Source organism: Melanaphis sacchari, unplaced genomic scaffold (assembly GCF_002803265.2).
Source record: "Melanaphis sacchari strain LSU unplaced genomic scaffold, SCAv2.0 Contig95_pilon_pilon, whole genome shotgun sequence".
In the NCBI taxonomy this organism is placed as follows: Eukaryota; Metazoa; Arthropoda; class Insecta; order Hemiptera; family Aphididae; genus Melanaphis; species Melanaphis sacchari.
The window spans coordinates 456,026-479,119 of NW_020271679.1; the positions used below are offsets into that span (position 1 = coordinate 456,026).

The window sequence follows — 23,094 nt, forward strand, 5'->3', positions numbered from 1 at the left end:
CAGTCTGCAATCACAACTGGCGATAACCGACAACTGCAGAGAAAAAAATACGTAGCGAACGGTTCCGCTTTGTATATTATTGTCGATTGTTTTTATAACATCTTCCCAACGTTAAACTCATTTCATTTCTGTACGATGTTGCTTAATTTTATAATTATGATTTTATAAAATAAATATGGAAAATCTATAAAACAACAAGTGGACCAGCTAAAAATCTTTCGTGAAAATATGTATAACGGCCAATTTAATAGCGCTCTGCACATTCCGATAAACGTATAGTATATAATAATGGGAACATCTTAAAAAATTCCTATGACCCACCATAAAATTTAAATTGATTTAGTTAGAATTCATTCCGTATTTAAAATTAAAAAAAAAAACATAACTGTAATTAAAATTATTAAAATTATAATTTTAAGAGAAAATTTAAAGAAATTTTCCTTCTGTAATCAGGTTAAATTAAGTATCATTTGGGCCCTAGGATACCCGCTTAATAGGATCCTTTAAACTTTCAATTCAAAGTTCAAAAAACATTTTACTATAACATTTTTACGATTGTTAATTATAGTTTATAATTTTGTAGTATATAAAAAACAATTAATGAACTAACAAATTAAAATTATGCAATAACATTACACCTACGTATGTATAAGACCACAGTGTATTGGTTGTTAAATATTTATAACTTATATTTTTTTCCTTGCTTTCTCTTTTGTAAACTGTTGCGGTTTCATTAAAATCGGTTAAAATTACAAAATATTATTTTCTTAGTACCTACGTATAATATCATTAATGACATTACATTTTCTTGAATCTGGTCTGTACTGCATTTATTTTTTATTCATGTCAACTTAAGAATTAATGCTCTTCTGGTCGAACAATTGACTAGGTACTTGAAAGAAAAATGCAATCTAAGTGCAATTAAAATATTTGGAAATACATATTGCAGTGATTTTTCGTAAAACCATTTTAATAAATTAAATACACAACTTTTGTTTATTTAACTTAAATTCACAGCAAATTCAGAACTACAATTTTAATTTATAAACTTTGTCAAACATTCAAGCACAAATTAATTTAAAATGTATTATGAATTTTTCATTTAGTTATACTTTTATTGATATGAAATTAGAAACATTTTTATTTCATAATTTACTAATAAAATAATTGTATTTTTTGAACATGAGTAGGTTTGATATGAAATTAGAAACATTTTTATTTCATAATTTACTAATAAAATAATTGTATTTTTTGAACGTAAGTAGGTTTTAAAAACATATTATCATTGGTAGAGATAGGCTCCAAAACCGTAACCCCTTCCCTTTAATCTAGACTTGTTGGTAACTGTTTTACACATAATTTACAATACCAATATAGGTGGGTCATACTACAAATTATACTCAAACTCCAGAATTAACTTCTTAAGCGTTTTTAATGTATTTATTCATGAAGGTATCTAATAAAGAAAATAATAAACTGGAAACATTGACAAACACACGGTCATTAGCGTATTACATAAGTAGGAAAGTATACAAAAACCAACCTAAACTTGTTCATAAATACTGGTTTAAACACTGAACGATTAGATACCTACCTGTAAAAACAAATAAAAATAAAAATATAAATATTTTATAATTAGCTGTCGATGTACCAATATAATATATTACCCATACCCAATATTTTATTTGCGTATATCTACCTAATGAACATATTGTTAAGTATTATTATACATAGGCGTGATATGTCATAAGTAGAGGTACACTCGTATGTGATAAAGTTCAAAAAAACATTGACCTTAAAATGTGCGCTGTGGCTGTGTCCATACCGATAGACGCTCAATAAAATCTAATTTCGGTTGTTTGACACGTTTACCTACTATCGACCGTATCCACTGTTAATAATTCTTGATAAAATTAACGAGTAAAGTCGTATAAATATTTATAGCAATAATGACTATGTTATACCACGGTGTGTATGGTAGATTTTTATGAAACATAAAAAGTCAACTATAGTACCCAAATACGTCCGTTTTCATTCAAATAACTGAGAAGTAACTTAATACTTAATCATTAAATTTTATTAAAAAAATAAGTAAGTATTCTTAAAAAATACAATATTTCACTCGTGGTTCATTTCATACTTTTACCTACTAATTTTATAATTTTATACAGAAAATATTAAATAAAACAAAAATAATTTCTTCACAGAAATATAATAATTTAATTCAAGTGATAATTTTGTATGATTTACCGATTAATATTTATTAATATTTAATTAATTTAAAAATGTAATGTAAAAAATAATAAAGGTATTCCATTACTTAAAGATAAGTACCTATTTACTGATAGGCTATAAAATGTTCGCTATTAAATATATTTGAATAACTTAAATTGTACAAAAAATAATTTCTGGTCCCTACCTACATATATTATGATAAAATTTAATAAAATATAGCCTTTAATGATTTAATATACCTATAAATATATCTTATAAATTGTACAAAAAGTTTTTTTTTTTTTTATAAATATTGGTCGACCAAATTTTTTGAAACTATAAAATTGTTAACATTTTTGAATTATTTGAATTTTTAACTAATAAAATTGACTGCAAATTTTATTGTTAGTATAAGAATCTGAAAATGTACCTACTACAAAAGTTTTATTGTAAATTATTATATTATTTAGGTAGGTATTATAATACACATAGGTAGTTAAAATTATTTCTAGGACTTAAGTTTTGATTAAATATTTAAGTATGTAAGAGTGTAAAACTTGTTTTTTGATCTCATACAAACTTTAAAAAAAAATCAACTGCCTTTAAAACATTAGAATAAAATTATTTTATAATTATTATAATAAATTATGAAAAAAAAAATTATATCTAGGCTATCAAAGTTTGTTATTTTTTTTACATTTTAAGTTAAGAAAATATTATTGTTCACATGTAACTTAAGCGTATGGAAGCATAAGAATATAATAGGTACTTATTAGAATGTTGTGGATTATTTGTTGAATAAACCAAACTTCAATTATTAGAAATTAATTAGATTGAAATTCAAGTCATGTCACATAAGTGATTAAAATATAAATTTTCCCATTTGGCTATGGGTCCCAAATATTGAAGAAATACTCCTGGAAAACAGTGTGCTAAAGTGACTTTGGTTCTTCGTCATGATAAAAAATTACATAGTACTCTTACAGAATGTACAATTTAAGTACAAAATTACAAATAAAATTTTTTTTATAATTTTATCACAAATCCATGTTATTGAATATAATATGTATCAATGTTATGCTATTTAGTATTTAATTATAGTTAGTTAACTTTTGACACCAATTATACTCTTTTCGAGATAAAACTAATTTTCTTTGCTAGGCAACACCTATTTATCATCACCACTGAAACAACTATCTATAGACCTACCATGTATAGTGAGTTTGCAGCTCGGTTGCCCGAGACTGGTCTCATTTTGAACAGAAAATATTATATCATAGTTAGCTATTAATATTGTTAAAAAAATTTTTTTTGATTTATACTTTTATATACCTACATATAAATATATTTTTTTTTTTTTTTTTTGATAATTTATTTTAATTTAAAATCAACAATAACATTATTATAATTCAAAAAATTAATTATCATCTAATAAAACATCAACTAAAAAAATTAATTTCAATCAAAAAAATATCATTGAAATTATCTTACCTTAAAAATATATATAATATTTTATTAAATTCAAAACAAAACATTTTTTCAACAATGTATTTCAATTAAAATGTTTTTGGCGTATATATAATAATATTGTTATTTCAAACATGTTTACTTATCTTAATTTTTGCCTCCTTTCTATAGTTCATTTAGGCACAATAGGTAAAAATTAATTTTTATAATTTGTCATACCAAAAAATAATTCCAACTTAGCCACTACTTGATATATTTTGAGTTTACATACAAGTCAAGGTGATCTGTTCTATTAAAAATCACATGACAATAATTTTGAATAAACAATTAAACACCAATTAGGCATTTTTGTTGTCTAGAACATTTTCCATTGCAGAAAATGTTTAGTCATGGTAACTCGACATCACATTACTAATTTGTTTTATTTGTCCATTAGTTTTATCTGTTACTTCCTATCTTCAATATAAATATATTGTTTACTTTACTGTATTTTTATGATTTAGATTATAACTTATAAGATTGTACTTACTAATTTAAGCTTACTTAGGCATGATACTTTTTTTCTTATCAAGTTTTGCAAATAATTATTAATTATCACATAGGTACTCATATTTGTAAATTTTTGATTAAAATAAAAAAAAAACATATTGTAAAATCTTATTTTAATAAAAAAAACATTAACTGTGTACAAGTCATAAATACATTATGTTTGAAAAAATAGTTGAAATATTACAAACAATATTGCACACTTTAAGACATGACTTTTTTCTTTAACTTTTTAGTCTTTTTCAAACTACTTAGTGAATTTTTCAACAAAGTACAATACTCTTCTTGGAATGAACTCACTTCATCGGCAGTTATCTATGTATAAAAATGATATTACACTTTTATTTAATAACTGATTTCCAATTTTACAACAAAATGAACACTTACTCTAGTACTTAATTTTTTGTTTTTGAATGTAGCTCTGATCAAACACACTTTTTCCTTAGGAACTTCAATTTTAACTTTTTGATCCTTTGGTTCTTTATTCAATAGCACTAAATATGTAAACATGTCAAATTTTTAGATTCTATACATAAATCTAAACATAGCAAAACCTCAATTTATAGACAACAACTCTCCGTCAAACATTTATTAGCAGTAAATTCCACAAAAATATTTAAACATATTATACTCTATAGCAGTGAGTTTCAACCTTTTTTTAAAACATAGCACAATGTGCTTTTAACTTAACAATTTTTTCTTCAATTATTATTATTATTATTATTATTTTTGGAAGGAGGGTCAATATTTAATTTTTTACATCAAATCAACTAGTGAAATTCTATTTTATCATATGTTCAAATTAATAAATTTATATTTCCTAAAGAAATAAGTAGTATTATATTTTTACTATTTAATATTATCATAGAAAAAACTTATTGTTTTAACTAGTTGAAAACCACTGCTCTATAAAGTACACTACTCTATATAAATCTTTAAACTCTATTTCAGTTTTAAATTTGATTATCTATAAACAAAGATTTCACTGTACTATCAAATAATGAGTAGCTTACATAATTTCATCGTTATTCTTACTGATCCAGATGACTGAGATGTATTAAACAAAATGTTTAGTTCTTCTAAAAACTGTTAAACAAAGAAAAAATTACATTAATGATACCAACTAACAACCAAACTTATTAGTATCATATTTCACTGCCAAAATAGAACAATATTTTTTTTAATTTTAATTTAAATGTACAAAGTGTAGGTACCTATGAATAAACCATAATTATTTTAAACTTATTTCTTTAATTTAAATTCTTTTATTTATTTATTTTCAGTTATAAGTAGTTACATATACTTTTGAAATGCTTGATAGTTTTAATTTATTTAATATTATTTTAGCAAAGTTGTTAAATCTAATTTAATTATAATATATTTTTATGATTCATTAATATTAATTTCTGTTCTATGTCTAAATAATTATTTTTCTATTAATACCTACCTATATGCATCATTTAATATTTTACTTAATACTCATAATATATATTAATATGTTGTAAAAATCATAAAACCCATTAGCTCACACTCAGAATCTAAAATAATAAGCAATCTAATAATTATTAAAATATTAAATAAGATTGTAGTGAAGAAAAATTAAGAATTAGTACACAATTGACATTAATAAAACTAATTATAATAAACAATATTTATGTAGGAAGAACCTTGGACAAATAAATTAAAATTTTAAATATACAACTATACAAGCATAGTAGAATTTAAGAAATAATAAATCTATGGTTATTATTATTGGTTAAGTGATAATTATGGTTTATTTTATCATTTAAAATTCAAATTGTAAGAAAACAAATAAAAAAATTATAAATTTATTTTGTATAATATCCACTTAATATCTATAAGTAGAATTGCCAACTTTTCATTTAAAAAATACCAGTCTACAACTGCCTAAGGGAACGAAACAAAAAGGGTCATCATTTTCTATAGAATTTTTTATTATTATTATTTGATTTATATTAGGTGTATATACATTAGAACAGCTAATTTTAAAATAAAAAAATATAAATGTAAAATAATTAATATTGTATATCTGTCTATAGCCTATCATAATATACTACATATAATAATGTCAAAAATGACGACCAACATACATACATTTTTTTCTAGGACTTAAATATTAAAGAATCTAGTTGTATTATTTTATTAACAACTTAAATTGGTTACAATTTAAATAAAAAAACGATTTTGAAACAAACTAAGAAACCTATTCAGGACGCTAGATTAACACATTTTTGATAAACTTTGTGACAAATCATACTTATTTAATTCAAACAGTTTTAAATATAAAATAAAAAATACGAAGAATGATTTTTATATGACAAGTGTGTGAAATATAGAGGTACCAATCAATTTCAAGTTAACATTGTCTTAATAATAAGACTACCTATAAAACTACCTAAAACTACCTAAAAGTTAAAATGAATAAACTTATGAATAATTTATGAAAATGACACCAGACAGATGGAATTTCAGATAAGTAACGTCAGTAGTCAATAAAGTTTTTTCAATCCTAATAAACAGTCGACTACTTAATGTTTAGACACACAAAAAGGTGTAGTAGGTCGCTTAGTATTAGGGAGATTATTTTCAAATTTTTGTTAATTTTTGGCTTTGTAGCGGAAAGTGGAAAATTTATTGTGTTTAGCTTTAGATCTTTAAGCACGTTTAATCGAAGCACTAAAATAAATATTTTGTAAAGCACTTACTTTGGTCTTGTCGAGTAGTACCATATTTAAGACAGATCGTATAATCCAGCCGAAACTAAGTATGTGACGTTGTCTTGTTGACACTATCAAACAATAAACATTCTTCCGAAAAGGTAAACGACAGTTAATAATTTGACAGCGTAAAAACAAATAATGATTTTGATAATTTGATCGCGAACGAATATCGTTGTCTCATGCTTTCGTCTGATGACGAGACTCTATTGATAAGTGAATTTGATAAGAATGTACACGCTACGCAAAACGTTCGGTAGGCAGTCCATCGGTCCCAAAGACATTAGTACCACCATTGATTATAAATATTTATTATCAATGGTACTACCTACGGGGCGGCAATTTTAACTAGTCGAAAACCATTTCAAAAATTACCGTATGACGTCAGACGTGCTGTTTTTGAAATTCGAAAGCATTTACTACTCAAAAACAGATACAATTTTAAACTTGATGGTCGGACTTGTACATGGACTGCTCAAACACGTATTCGAAACTATAATCATTTCAAAGAAAATTGCAGCTTAGGAATTATAATTGGCTCTGTTTGTTAAAAAAAAAAAAAAAAAATTAATTAATTAATTAAATACATCAAACGATAAGTATTTATATTATCTTGGTACTTAAAATTGAAAATTAATCCAAACTTCTAGACACCAAATATACAATATTGTTTCAACTCATTGATCTTGTTATTTGTGTAGTAACTATAATATGAGTAATATAATATACACATTATAATACAATATTTGTATTCAGTATTATCTGTTTTTTATTTGGTTAGCATACATCATAGAGTAATATACCTGTGGCGTTTAGTGTTTACACAACATTAAAAGACTGTCAACCGTCGAAACAAAAAACAAATGTTCAGACTGTAGTTCTTTTTAGTTTGTATTTTTGCAAATGCAGACCAACTAATAGAGTTCTAAGTTTTAATTTTTAATTTTGTTTCAATTCTTCAAAGTATAAAAATCAAACAATTTATACATATTTTAAAATCACTTCAAATTCAACAAGACTTAAGGAAAAAAATAGTATAGACTCAAGGTAATGTAGTCAAATTTTATGTCACTAAAAAATGTAACCGAGTTACATTATGTCAGTATAATATATGTATACATTTGATGTACACAGTATATAAATACTAAACAAATAATAAACATAATATTTCTGTATAGTATACTTTTCATTTTAAATATTTTTAATAATATAAAAAGACACATAATAACTTTAAACCATAATTCATAATATAATAACATATTATCATCTACATCGTAATATTACATTAAAAAAAAAGAATATTAATTGATAAATTAATAATATTCCAATTGCTTTTTAATAATCCATTTAAAAATTACAGAAGTCTTGTTTTATATACAATTATATATATTTAAAAAAAATAATAATTTATTTTTAATGAAACTAAAATTTATAATGTTATTATATTTTTTAGAATTAAAATAATTAAATATGAATTAATTAATATGGTTTAATTACATTATATTTATATTTAATAATAAACAAATGCAATACAATTCATTAGTAACAAGATACTACTTAATAGATTCTACATTTTATTATAAAAAATGTAAAGAATTTTGATTTAAAATCACTAACATAAGTAGGTAGAAAATAAATGTTTCTCGTACACATAAAAGTAACTTACAATATGTTTGTAACAATTAAATGTTTTTTTTTTTTTACTGAACGCAATGAGTGAATAATTTAATAATATAATATAAAATATTTATTGGCCATAAAATTATCCAACAAATAAAAACAATTACATAATTTTTAAATAATTATTGAACTAAAGTTAAATTAAAAGTATACAAAAATGATAAGTATAATATTATATTATATTCTTTAAAAAAAAAAACAAAAAAATATTAAAAGACAATACTACCAATTGAAATCAAGACAAAAATTACCCTTGCAATAATAAATATATATATAAATAAAAAAAAGAAAGAAAAGTTATAACCATTCATAGTGAAATTTTGACTAGCTAAGCATACATAAAAATTATTTTAAAAAAATGTAACAGATTGTGGAATGTGACAAAATCTTCTATTTAAGTACGTTAAAAAATAGTGTAGTAGAAATAGTTCCCAATATAAAAAAAAAATCCCAGTAATAAGTGGTAGTTTTAAATTGTTTAACCCATTGATGTAGTATGTTTACTGATTTCAATTTACTGTATTTTATTGTTTGTTCTTTCATACAACAATTGCTGATGTCATATTAAAAGTAATAGTAATGAAAATATAATATGAAAAACAAATATAATTCAGTCAATAAGACGATAAGAAAATAAATTCAAATTAGATTTAATAATGGTATAAATAATCAAACTATTACAAAATTAAAACTTGTTTAATAAAATATTTTGTACAGATACTTTTACGTATAATAAATCTACCAGTCAATCAAAATGATTTTATACTATAATACTAATAAAGATACTTATAAATATATATACATTTTAGCATGTTTTATTTGGAATCAGTCTAAATTGTCTAGTACAAATAATATTTATGTACAATGGGAACAATACATTTATTTTAATTAAATAAAATTATATCCATTTCTGATGATCTATTATTTCATTTAGTTGTGTTTGTAAGTAATAAAAAAAATGTAAAAATTTTGTAAAATTTGTTTGTAAATTAAGTTATTATTGTGTTTTTTTTTTTTTTTACTCACATAGGCTCTTGGATAATATAGTCTTTAATACTATTTAACAACTCATTACTTGCACTATGTCATCAAAGTAATTATTTTATTTATTTCACAGTGGCTATAATCAAAATTTTTGAGTATGAAAAATATTACACACTTATGATTTGAAAAGAGAAAATAAAACTGAACACAATATATTTGAACACAAGACAACAATAGACTTGATACAAATATTAAACAGATCTGATCAATGAAAAACATACAAAATACAATATACCTTTGATCTTGATAAAATATTTCTTTCACACATTAAAATTCTTATTTAAGATATAATAAGATATTTTATTAGATTAGCTGACAATATTAATAAATGATCACAGCCTATTTGTTTTTGTTTTAATTCAATTTGTTTTTTTTTTTTATGTAATTACTATTCTAAAGTTTGATAATAATAAGTTATTCATTTGAACTATAACTTTCTTTTATTTTTTTTTTTATCACCTTTTGCTTGTTAATTCCTAACTTTTGTAGTCGTTTAACACAGAACATAATATCATCAATTTAATAAACGAATATTGTATTACTTGTACTAAATTATTCATTACACTGCAGATGTAGTATTCAATGAAGGTAGATCTAATGATGACATGACAGAGCTTGGATCAGAAACCAAATGTGCATTGAGACTTGTCTGAAAAATAAATTAACTTTTTATAAAAATATTTATTTTAATGACTAAACAATTTGTACTCATTCAACACTTACAATTGTTCCAGGACGAGCCCAAGTGTACACATATCCATTTTGACAAGCAGCTACAAAGCAATCTTCACGAAAAATTAGAGCTGTCAATCGATCATGAGCAATTTTTTTACATATTAATGGTTCAAGTCGTGGACATTGATCAAAACGTGGACAAGCAGTAGTACCAATCAATCGCATGGGGTCTTGAGTTTGTTTTTGTACATTATTAGCATTATGTTTCACATTATTTATAGCACCGTTTTGTTTAGATGTCACAGGAAGCGGTGATACTAATGTAACATGATGTAATATATCGTCAGTGATGTCCCATAAACACATTTGAGTGTCATGCCCTACTGAACCTAGTCTGTAGTATCCAGGTAAACATGGTTCAATAGAAGGCGGTGAACTTGTGTATGGATCAAATGCCACCACACTAACCCAACTATGGTGTCCTTGACCACGGGCTATGACTCTGTTTTCAGAAATACTATAAACTGTAACTAAATCATCTTCTCCTCCGACCACTATATATCTGAAAATTTTAATTGTTCAATATTATTATCCTTATTTCTATATACAGAAAATAAAATAAAAATTAAATGGTGTTTTATTTTTAAAAATAATTTAAATTACTCTATCTTTGCTGGGTTAGATACTATTACTGCAGTATAGACCAAAAATATTTTGTTAGAATTTCGAGCGGAATTTCTAAAAATATTATGGGTGGATAGTATAAATATCTTGTAACAACTATCTGTAAATAAAATTGGATGTTGCTAAAACATCAAATAATGTTACTAACTTTGTAAATTATATAAAGTTATTTGAACTGAATTTTAAAGGTGTAATTTTGACTTGGTAATTTTACAAAACTGATAACAAAATTTATCAGTTAGTTTTATCAAATAAATGTAATTTAATTTATCCGATAATCCTGGTTAACATTAATTTACAATTTTTTTATTTTTATGCTTTTATTTTTAGAATCGTTAAAATTTTACTGACATAATATTTTAATTTATAATATCTAATATGTTATATGTTATTTACCGACTATCAGGAGACCAACAAACGCAAAGAAATCCACCAAAATAGCTTCGAGCCATTCCAATCAGTTCCATTTTATCATAATGGAATACTCTGAGAAATCCATCCTGGGAAACAACTGCTAAGTAAAGACTACATGGAGAAAATGCAAATTCATTAATGCTGTTGTAGTCGCCACCAATTAACCATCGATACATTGGATTTCGCGTGCTTTTTGTTTTACACGTATGAACTGTATAACCTTCACCAGATTTTACTTGTTGATAATTTGGCGTTGTTGTACCACACGTAAATGTTTCGTTATACAAATATAACTGACCACTAGCATGTGATGCAAGAAATAAATGTTTTGAATTTGGTACCCATTTAACACATGTAACTTTCGTTTTATCGATGATTTTCTAGAAAAAAAATTAATACAATAAAAATTACTTAAAAATATTTTACATTCACATATTAAGTAGTTTCTATCTTACTAACACATAATACAAATAATTTAACATTCAGAAGAATCTGTTTCGCTATTATTTTTAATATTAAAGTAAATTATGTTTATAGTAGTTACTTATCATCATTAAACTTAAAGATACAAATATAACCAAGGAAATCTCAAAAGATTTAATAATAAAAAAAAAATCATTTGAGATGCACTAGTAAATATAATAATCTTTAATTTTAGTATAAGCCAATTCACTCCAATATTAAAATAATTGAGTAAAATGGATTTATTTAAATATAAAATTTGTTATGTTATGCATAAGAAGACAACATACACATGGATTTAACGACCTATAGACAACATTATTTGGTTTCACTTTAAGTTGTACAATACATGATATACAAGAAACAAAGGGAATTAAGCTGGGACTTAAAATTGTATTGCTGAAGTTAATGAACAATCACCAAACATTTAATGAATTAATAGTGAGCTAGTGTTCTCTTAAATATGATTTAGTGGCCCATAATTTGTCCATTAAATTTTATTTAACTATCAAATTAATCAATTTTTCATACAACCTGGTAAGTGTATTAACTGATGACACACTAAACACATTATACAGTAGTAATATACAAAATACCCAACTTAAACTCTACTTGTCATATACTTAATTACCAATAATTAAAAAAATTAATATTTTAAAATAGTTTCTTAAATATGTTGCTTACCTCTTCATTAAATAGTACACTAACATCTTTTCGAACAGGATCAATTAGCTGTAGCAATCCTGTTGAAAACCCAACAATCAATGGTAGTGAGTCTTCAGTTATTGCAGTTGAATTAAAGTCATGACATGTAGGACTTATTCCTTTATATAATTTTTTATCTATGGGTTTAGTTAAATCTGCCCCCTATAAATAATACAAATGATATTAAAGTTTTTAATTTTATTAATTTATTCATGTCATGTTGTAGTACCAACAATTATACAGATAGTTGTACCCATTTGATTTTACACTGATTTAATTAATGTGACTTGAAATATATTTTAAATTAAAGAGTATCTGAATGCTGAACTTTTGCCAACAATAGTCAATGAAATTAGATGAGTAAAAAAAAAAAAATTTGAATCATAATTAAAGAGGACCCGATAGCCATGAAACTTCTGAACCCTCGACATAAAGCTACCTACACTTACATGCATGAAAGACAAATCTACAATAATTACTCACCTTTTTCGTTCCTTTGTAGTAAAAAACGTACAGCTCTCGTCCAATATTAAAGCACATGCGGTCGCCGTTGGTATCCGACGACGAGTAACCAACAAACGACACGCGTACGGACGTGTTGGTCTGCACGTTGTAGCCGATGCGATTCGGACGAGAGTACGTGGCCAAAGTCAGCAGCTTATAAACACCCTCCCGGGTGACGAACTGCGTCTTGAGCTGCTCCTTGCCACAGCCGTCCAAGTTCATTGACATGATGCACGACGAACCGTAACCGTCGGCCGCCGCGTTCATAACGGTCGGGCGTCTGTCACATCTCGGCCGGTCAGCTGTGAAACACACAGAATACGCTGTCGATCACGATCGGCCGCGACAAGACGCGAACATCGAAGACGAAAACGCGCGACACATCCCGGCTGGGCGATCTCTCGATCACGGACGGATGGCACCTACTTATCTAACAACTATCGCAATATCGCACGGTCGTCTCTAGACTTGTCACGTCGTCCCTGGCAGACCGTCAACTACGACCGTCGAACTGGGCACGACATCGTCTCGGACACCAGGCGACTTTCACGACGATACTGTCGGCGTCGTGTCACTGCGATCGGCGGCGAAGGAACAACAATCGTAACGTTATCGTTGTTGTTATTCATCACCGGTGAAAATTTTACGAGAAACGTGAAAGATGATAAAAGATACACGAAACAGCCCCAGAAATCATCATCTCCATGATAAAGTGATGTTTTTTATCATGGTACAATGTACTTACGGATGAAAAACTCATCGTCGGCGTTGGCGGCGACGACGACGGTCGCGTTATCAGCTGCAGCTCTCCGACATCAGAATAATTATAGATAGACTGATAGGAGCTACGCCGACCGTCACTGGGTCAATTGATAAGAGAATTAAAAAATAAATATTATTTTTCACGGACAATGACGCCGTCAATTGCTGTGCAATGTGCATAGAACACGACCCGAAGATAATATACCTACTCTTTGTTCGGTCGGAAGGTGTAGAGAGGGATGGTCCACGAAAATTGTTTAGAATTATCGATGTGCATGCTCATTTAAAGTATAAGAATATGTCGGGTTTTCTATTTGATATTATCGACACTATCGCAGACAACAGTATAAAAATTCTACGATCTATGGTTAAAGAACTACGATCAGAGAACACTAGAATGGCTGCACCAGCACAGACGTCAGGATATCATGTGTCATTGTATTATTTATATAATTATGTACCTCTTGGACGTGTATAACCAAACGGATATAAAAGATGACGATGTGTTTACATTCAATATTGTTCATTGTCAAGTGGCAACTCTCAAAACTCGGAAGTCATAATCTATTTTCTATTTCATAATAATTTATGAATTTTTGCTTACATGAATTATTCATGTCGTGGATGAGTCGTCGTCTATTTAGCGACAGCGGCGGTATTGGTACCACTGCTATGACCAGTATCACGTTATCTCAAGATTTGAGATTTATCCCAAATTTATAGATAACGTGTAGCGTGTGTTCACTGTTCAGTCAAAACACTCAAAACTCAGAGTCAGAGCTAAGTGTTGTCTACTTGTCTGTGACGACTCTTCGCTTGTGTGACTTATATTCCCGACAACGACGACTCGACGTACGAATCTAATAATTTATTATTTTATATCTGACTGCCAACAATGAGTTTTTCACATGTAAGTTCCATAGTAAATAATTCTTTGACTTTTTTTGCTGTGGATTAACATTGTTAACAAATTTTAGAAAGTCAGCGGGAGCAGTATTCCTTACATGTCACCCATGGTAAATACTAAAGAATTCTCGTTAAGGGTATCCAAGTAAGTAATATGCAATTATACGTGTTTATTTATGGGTTTAAGCGTACAGATATCATTATTAATTTTGTCTACGAAAATCATGTCAGTGTTTTTGGTGTTTTTATAGTTTGTAAATACTTTCTAATAAGCTAGATTTTGTGTTTTATAATTATTGTTTCAGTATATACAATCATCCTTATTAAATAAATAATTTTAAAAATCCCAAAAATATCTTGTAACTTTTGATTTATATATATAAAATTACTTAAATATAATGTACATTTTAGATAAGATTTTTTTTTTGTTATTAATGTATTGTAACTGTAAACCTGTTAAAAATACGGTGCAACTCAAAAGTGCAAAAAGCACTATTTCATTTTGCGCTTTTGTACATTAGTAGTGGGATAAAAGCGTCTAAGTAAATATTATAGCTGTTAAACTATAAGTTTCATTTTAAATTTATTAATTATTAAATTAAATTATTCATTTAAATTAAATATAGTGTTTTAATAATTCAAAAATATATTAACAGTGATCTAGTTAATTTGAAGTTTAGTATTATCACAATGAATTACAGTGAAAGTTGATAATCATTTAAGATAACTATACAATATATACAGTATAAACTTATATCTAACTTAGTTTTATAACTTAGTTATAAAACAAATTTCAGCTCATGAAAAAAAAAGTTTCTTCTTAGTTATTGTAGCAAGTAATATTATACAATTTTTTGTTAGTATTTTTATTTTATTTATATTACTTATTATAACTTAACATTTCATTCCCTTCATTTTATTTTTAACATACCAAAGTTTATGTTCAATAATTAAAATTTTGTTCTATTAGCATAAATATCAAAGTGGAATTGGGCTAATATTTGAAAATATTCATAAATTACTAAAAATGTAAGAACTCAACATAAGAATGCAGATTATGTTCTTAGATTTAAATTTTATTTCATGTAATTTACTATAATATTAAACATAAAATTGAAACTACTGAACACAAATTTCCTAAATCAATATTTTTATTTTATATTATTTAAAACATGATTTGTAAATTCCAATTACCTTGCCTGATATGGCTAATTACATCGTTTACTACTATCATAAAAAGAAAAGCAATTGCTTATCAATATCTCATAATTTAACAATTTGTATTTATATTAATTTATAGAAACTCTGATGTAAAATATCAGATGATGAAATTCAATAGCAATTTAAACATTGACTTTGATAAATGGTCTCATGCCAAAATGGAGAGAGAGACAAATAAAGTAGATGGAAAAATTATAGAAGAAGATATGCCTAAGTACAGTATTTTTTTTTTATATTTATAACATTAAAGTGTTATAAATGTTTACGTTTCATTTATATTAGATTTGGAGCTGGAAGTGAATTTGGTCGTGAAGCTAGACAAGAAGCAAGGAAACGAAGATATGGAGGTAACAAAAAAGTTTCAGAGTCTAGTCCATGGGCATTAAAAGTTGGCGGGAAAAAGTATGTCTTTTTATTTTTATTAATATTATTATACCTAATTGGTTATGTAGATTTAGGGGTGTACGTGAAGGAGGAATTACTGACAATTCTTCATATTACTTGTTTACTCATGGAGAAGATGGTATGGTCATTGCACATAAACTAGAAGAGTGGTATAACTTTCAACCAGTACAACGTTACAAAACATTAACTTCTGAAGAAGCAGAAGAAGAGTTTGGAAGGTATTTAATTAGAAAATTAGTTAATTACAGTACATATGATAATTATATGAATAAAAAATGTATAGGCGTAATAAGGTTTTGAATCATTTTACTCTCATGGTACAAAAAAGGCTTAAAAATGAAGAAGAGGAAGATATTGATGAAGACGATAAAACTAAAGGGAAAAAAACAACAAAAAGTCGTAAAAGCAAAGGTTTGAAAAATAAGCTACTATTTAGACATATTAATTGCTATTGTTGATATATTTTGGACAATTATAAATTAGAACTCAAAATATCTGAAATGGAAGAGTGGGAAGAAAGTGAAGAAGATGAATCCGAAGAAGAAGAACAAGACGAAGAAAAAATTGAAAAGAAAAAGAAACAAAAACGTAAGGCAGTATTTATTAAAAAGAAAAATTATAGATAATCTAAGTATATTTTGTGTAATTGATTGTTTTAATATCAAAGATTTGGAATGCTCACAATGTTTAAGAAATTTAAAAACTTGAATAATTGTTGTAATTACATTTTTTTCATATTGATATATTTTTTTAATTTAACATAGTTACTTATTTATGATCTTAAAAATATAATCATCAAATTGTTACTCATTTAGTTATTATTTTGTAGAAAAAAACAAGGTCAAAGCTAAACCAAAAAAAAAGTCAAAAGGGTCTGACGAATCAGCAACAGAAGAAAGTGATGATGGTGATGAAGAGGGAAGAGAGTTGGATTATATATCAGATTCTTCAGACGAGTAATTAATTTGAAGTATTTTTTATTGTAAACCTAAAATTAAATGCTTATAATTTTTTCTATAGTGTATCAGATGACGAAGCTAAAGTTACTAAAGAAATGCAGGGAGTGGCAGAAGAAAAAGCATTAAAAAGTCTCTTGACATCAGATGAGGATGAAGATGAAGATGCAGAAAAGAAAGAAGAAAATAAAGATGAACAAAATAACACTGATGTGGAAGAAGAAGATAAGACCAAAAAAGAAGAAAACAAACCTAAGCAATCTTCACCAAATAAGAAAAAAAAGAAAAACAATGACAAAAAGTCAAAAAAAGATTCAGGTAATAAATTTATTTGAGATCAAATATATTTTTAAATTTATTTTGTTAACTAATCTAAAAAGTCTAATTACTTATTATCACATTTTTATTTTTGTAGATTCAGATAGTGATAGTTCTGTCGATAGTTCAGATATAGACAGTGAGCCAATTACCAGAAAAAGACCTTTTAATCTAGATGCATTGAAAAATAATGGTCCTGATCTAATTAGTTTGTCAGGTGATTCATCTAATCAAAGGTAATGTTAATCTATTTTTAGCATAACTTATACTAATACCAACTAATACTAAAATTTTTATTTTAGCATGGAACCTTCCCAGAAAAAAGCTAAAATTGATTTTTCTCCAGTTACTTTATCTGATACTCATGGTATAACTGAAGAAGCTGTCCGTCGATATTTGTCACGAAAACCAATAACTACTACTCAACTTGTGACTAAGTTTAAGAATCGTTCTAATTTAAGCTCTGAGCAATTGGTTAGGATTATTGCGTTATTATTAAAAAGAATCAATCCCGAAAGAAAAATGATAAAGAACAAAATGTACTTGTCATTAAAACACTAAAAATGCTAACTAAAATCATATTGAATTATAGAACTTTTTTTTTTTGTACTTAAATAGCTAAGTCATGTACTCACGCTATGCCACAAGCACTTGTAGTCAAAAAAACCACTTGTTGGTGATTTAATTTGTCTACCTGTGTATAGGTTGATGGCTGATTGTATTATCTTAAATTGTGATTCATAGTTTAATTTATTTTTATTATTAATTCATTTTTATCATGGTTTTAAATTATTTAAAAATTATCTTAAATAATTTGGTTACTCAATATATGTAATTGAATTTACATCTATAATTGTTTCATATTTTGAATATTATGTAACATAGAAAATTTATTTACAGTAAGTGATTCATATTTTTTGTTAAATTAATAACACTAAATGTGGACAGCGGAACATAAATTATGTTATGTATTTAAAAAATGAAAACAAAATGTAATTTAATGTCTTTTTGTGTAATAATATTATTTTAATAGCAACACTTTATGATAAAGATAGCAAATATTGATTATTGTATCTTTTTAATGTATTTTTTTTTTTTTATTTTGTCAAAGAGCAAATTCTAAATAAATTCTTATTTCAAATCAATTTTTTTCTTTTTATGTATATTAAAATATTTTTGTTATATATAAGCCAAATTGTGATTAAATTTCCAAATAAGTACAAATATTTTTGAATTGATTTTAAATAAATAAATAATAATAAATATATTTAGTAAATATTTTATTAAATTATATATATATGATTATTCTTTGATCAAAGAATACTCAATATATCAAAAACCATTAATTTTTTTAAATAAAAAACTTTTATGACAAGTATTCTTATAATAATTTTTATGATTTTTATTTTTTATAAATTTGTTTGTCACTGTAAACTATTGTCAATTAAACACCTTAATTTAATATTAAGAAAAGTATAACACTAATTTTTGAAAATTTAGTGTTTATACTTTTCATTTCCAATGAACTTGTCCATGGAACATAATATCTAATCAGTAATCACTATAGAAGATGTTTATGGCAATGCTTCACTCTTGTCCACACATTTTAATACTAGCGTTAGCAGTAAGGTAGTATCTATAATTGGGCATTCTCTCTAGCTATCACCAAACATGCTAATACAACTTGCTCAATAAATATAAAAAACATAATATTGTTATCATAATCATTTCTATTTTACTAACATAATGTCTTTTCATAATTATGGTAATGTCTATCACAGTTCTTTGAGATAACCAACAAACCCAATTAAATAAATAAATATGCAGAAGTCCATAAAATATGAAAAATGGGAATTCAGTTTATAGATTTTAATGTTGCAATATTTGAATGTATTATGTTGAATTCTTTTTTTTATACTAAATTTTTATCAAGTATTATTTAGAAGACCAAAGACATTAATTTGTGATGCTGAGTGCTGACTATGTCATACGAATGTACGACACACCAAATTTGTGTTAAACAGTTCAAATTTTAGAACTTTGTATAAAAACCTTAATATTAAAGTGAATTAATATATAATCAAATTTAAAGCAAAAATATTATTTATGTTTCCATATGGGTTTTGTACAATTTTATGCTTTTATGCATACATAAAGTATAAAAATTTAAGAAATTAAAAAACCAAAATCAAATAAATGAATTCAAATTTTCTATGCTGTACATTGGTGAAATGAAGAAAAATATTTGTTTAATTAATACTTTTAATTTAAAACTCATAAGTATGTACCTAATTCATTTTCATGTGAATACAAACAAAACAATATAAACAAACATTTAATTTTAATAAAAGATTATTTGTGGATGGTACTGTAATAATTCAACTTTGAAAATCCAGAAATGTACATAATATACATTAAAATCAATTTAAAATTATCATTAGCAAGGTACCTATGACTGACATTCTGTCATCAATCAATCAATAAAATGTAGTATTTTTAATTGTTGATAATACTACTTTCATATTTTATATTTTTCAAGTGTATAAATCTATAATATATTATCAACAAATAATTACATTTTTTAATTTAATCATTTTAATCCTTATATGTATAATATGTATTTATATATTTTGGATTTTCATGTAATGTAATTTTATTCAATCAATCATCTGACCCATAGTAATTGCACTAATACCTATTGAAATATTTGAAATAATACTATCAATATATTATAATTAGGGCTGTGAATTTAATACGATTTTTATATTTATATTGATATTTTAGGATATACATTTAGTACATGATATTTTTACATGCATAAAAATGTGTTTATTAAAAAAAAAAATTTTTGATTGAATTTGAATTTTATATAATGCTATTCACCTGAAACATTTTTAAATTTTTTTTATATTTATTTTATTAGTAATTTAGTTTTCATAAATGTTAATTGACGGAAATAATTGAAAATACTGAAAAATAAACTAAAAAAAGAAAATATGACATTAAAATGCAAAAAAATAACCTAAAAATTAAATATATTAAAAATGCTAAAAAATATAAAATAAAATGTTTTATGAATGGATTCGTTGTTACTTAACTCAAATTATATACTTACAAAGCCACGTTTCACAGTCACAAAAAAAAATGCACTTTTCTACAAATTCGCAGCCCTAATTATATCATGGACCTATTAACACTTGTCTAGTGTAGGTATGTCAATATTGACTATTATAACTTAAAAGCAGTTAACCTTGATATACGAAAAAGTATTATTGTTAGGTAATATAATATATTAATACATAACTATTTATTTTAATAAAAATCTTAAAGGTTTCATTTGGAAGTGGCGGGGTGTAGATTGATGACCCAATTTTATTATACACATAAACGTTAAGAGTTAAAATATAATATTATGATGAAAATATTTTAAACCTACTAAACAATTTTTTATATATATATATATATATAATAATAATATATACGATGTATACCTAGATGTTTTTTATAGTACATATCTTCTAAAATCTCGTTAACAATAATGTTATTTTAATGAGTAATGACTGCAAGTACACAAAATCGTGAGAATACTCGATTATCGGAAATGTTTGTACATAAAATGTAAATTCATCAACATAGATTCCATTTTTTAGTTAGATATGGTTTTCACGTATTGAAATTTTATTTTATTTTTTTGTCAATTGTAGTTTTTTTTTTAATTAATTATGGTTCCTAAAATTAGATACCTACTTAATATATAAAAATTTATAGGTATGTATAACATAAATTCAAAAGGCAAAAAGTGAGAAAATTGTATTTATAATTTTAATTCATTAAAATATTAAATATATAACCAATCAAATGCATAAATGTTCCACCAAATAAAATACATGCAATTTCCAATAATTGGAAATTATTTTTAACAAATAAATATCTATTAAATATGATGAAGAAAAAGTAGCTAATGGAGACAACTGACGATCTTAAATTTTGGCTCTACTGTACAATTTACTAACATTGGTGATTTTAAAACATCCTTAAAAATATAAGCAGACAGCCTGTCTGCCCCGTCTCAAAATCGCACAGAATCGTTTATATGAGCAATGATTTATCATTGAATTAAATTTTAACTCATCCATTTTTTGCTAAAGTGAAGTATTTAAAATTTACTTACAACGAGGTGACTTCTATGATTAGGTATTAGTAGTACTTAATGTTATTAAAAATCATTGAATAACCACAGAAACTTGAAATTTTATCAAATATACTATAAATATAATATTTACCTATATGTATATATTGAACATAATATAATTTTAAATTGTTTGAGCTATTATTACCTATATATTATTGAAATATTCGAATTTTTTTCTATTTATGTTAATAAAAAAAATTGTATACTCGCAAAAAAAAGTTATGCAATGTTTCAAATGAGTTGTTCTTACTACAAATTAAAAATAAAAATCTACAGTTAAATTACATTATGAACTTTTGAAATTGAAATATTGACGAAATCGGATATACCTAATAAAAAAATTATTTTTTTCTTCTTATAGGTTTACAGTAAAACCTCTCTATAACGGATCCTCTATTAAACGGAATCCTCCTTATAACGGAAAATGTCAATAGTCCCGGTGTAAATAATATATAATTTCCTACCTCTCTATGACGGAAAACTCTTTATAACGGAAAAAATATTGGTCCCAAACGATTCCGTTATAGAGAGGTTTTACTGTATATATTTTTTTGAAACTCAAAGAATAAATTATTCATTTATAGATACTTACTTAAAATTTTTCCATTACATATTAATTATAAATTATATTATTATTTTCTATACACAATAAAAATTTTATTTTTTAATTATTTTAATTAGTTTACAACAATTTATAAGACAAAAATTAAATAAATATTCATAAAATGTGTTATTTTTTTTTTAATTATACGATAATACGATATACTTATTTATTGTGTGTATAAAATTACAAAATATGTTACAATATATTACTATGTTTTACATTGCTCATTCGTTCTGATTATAAAATAATAATATATTATATAATATTTATAAATATAGTAAATATAATAAAATTAATTATTAATGACCTTAATATCAAATACCAAAGGTCATCTTCACAAACAATAAATGTACATAATATATATATTTGTTCACCTACATAATACAAATTATAATATGTACCTACCTATCAATACCGATATAGAAATATTCACATACGTACCTACCTACTTAGTATAATGGTATGTACTAAAAAATATTGAACAAGTATTTGAAAAATTATTTGTCAATTTTACTATAATGATTTACACCAACCTATTGTCGATTAAGCTATCGATCTTTTATTTAAATTAAAAATGAATTAATAACCTAACAATAG

The 23,094-nt window shown here is 25.1% G+C and overlaps 3 protein-coding genes across 3 annotated transcripts; 1 reads left to right on the top strand and 2 right to left on the bottom strand.

The window, feature by feature from the left end:
- Nucleotides 1-4,367: 4,367 nt before the first annotated feature.
- On the bottom strand, nt 4,368-7,183 carry LOC112603074. The gene is made up of 4 exons (XM_025351490.1): nt 6,954-7,183; nt 5,241-5,313; nt 4,615-4,721; nt 4,368-4,542 (listed from the first exon to the last, which is right to left on the bottom strand). Exons 1-4 carry the CDS (start codon nt 6,975-6,977, stop codon nt 4,432-4,434), a joined length of 315 nt encoding a protein of 104 aa, XP_025207275.1. The 5' UTR covers nt 6,978-7,183; the 3' UTR covers nt 4,368-4,431.
- A 2,895-nt stretch (nt 7,184-10,078) lies between these two features.
- Nucleotides 10,079-13,852, bottom strand: LOC112603076 (WD repeat-containing protein 20). Its single transcript, XM_025351491.1, has 5 exons — nt 13,113-13,852; nt 12,609-12,791; nt 11,445-11,842; nt 10,413-10,926; nt 10,079-10,338 (listed from the first exon to the last, which is right to left on the bottom strand). The coding sequence occupies exons 1-5, from the start codon at nt 13,398-13,400 to the stop codon at nt 10,249-10,251; spliced, it is 1,473 nt and encodes a 490-aa protein (XP_025207276.1). The 5' UTR covers nt 13,401-13,852; the 3' UTR covers nt 10,079-10,248.
- A 799-nt stretch (nt 13,853-14,651) lies between these two features.
- LOC112603077 (general transcription factor IIF subunit 1-like) lies at nt 14,652-18,481 on the top strand. Its single transcript, XM_025351492.1, has 11 exons — nt 14,652-14,805; nt 14,873-14,946; nt 16,102-16,236; nt 16,305-16,424; nt 16,475-16,645; nt 16,711-16,838; nt 16,911-17,015; nt 17,257-17,383; nt 17,448-17,701; nt 17,799-17,937; nt 18,004-18,481. Exons 1-11 carry the CDS (start codon nt 14,791-14,793, stop codon nt 18,260-18,262), a joined length of 1,527 nt encoding a protein of 508 aa, XP_025207277.1. The 5' UTR covers nt 14,652-14,790; the 3' UTR covers nt 18,263-18,481.
- Nucleotides 18,482-23,094: the final 4,613 nt, after the last annotated feature.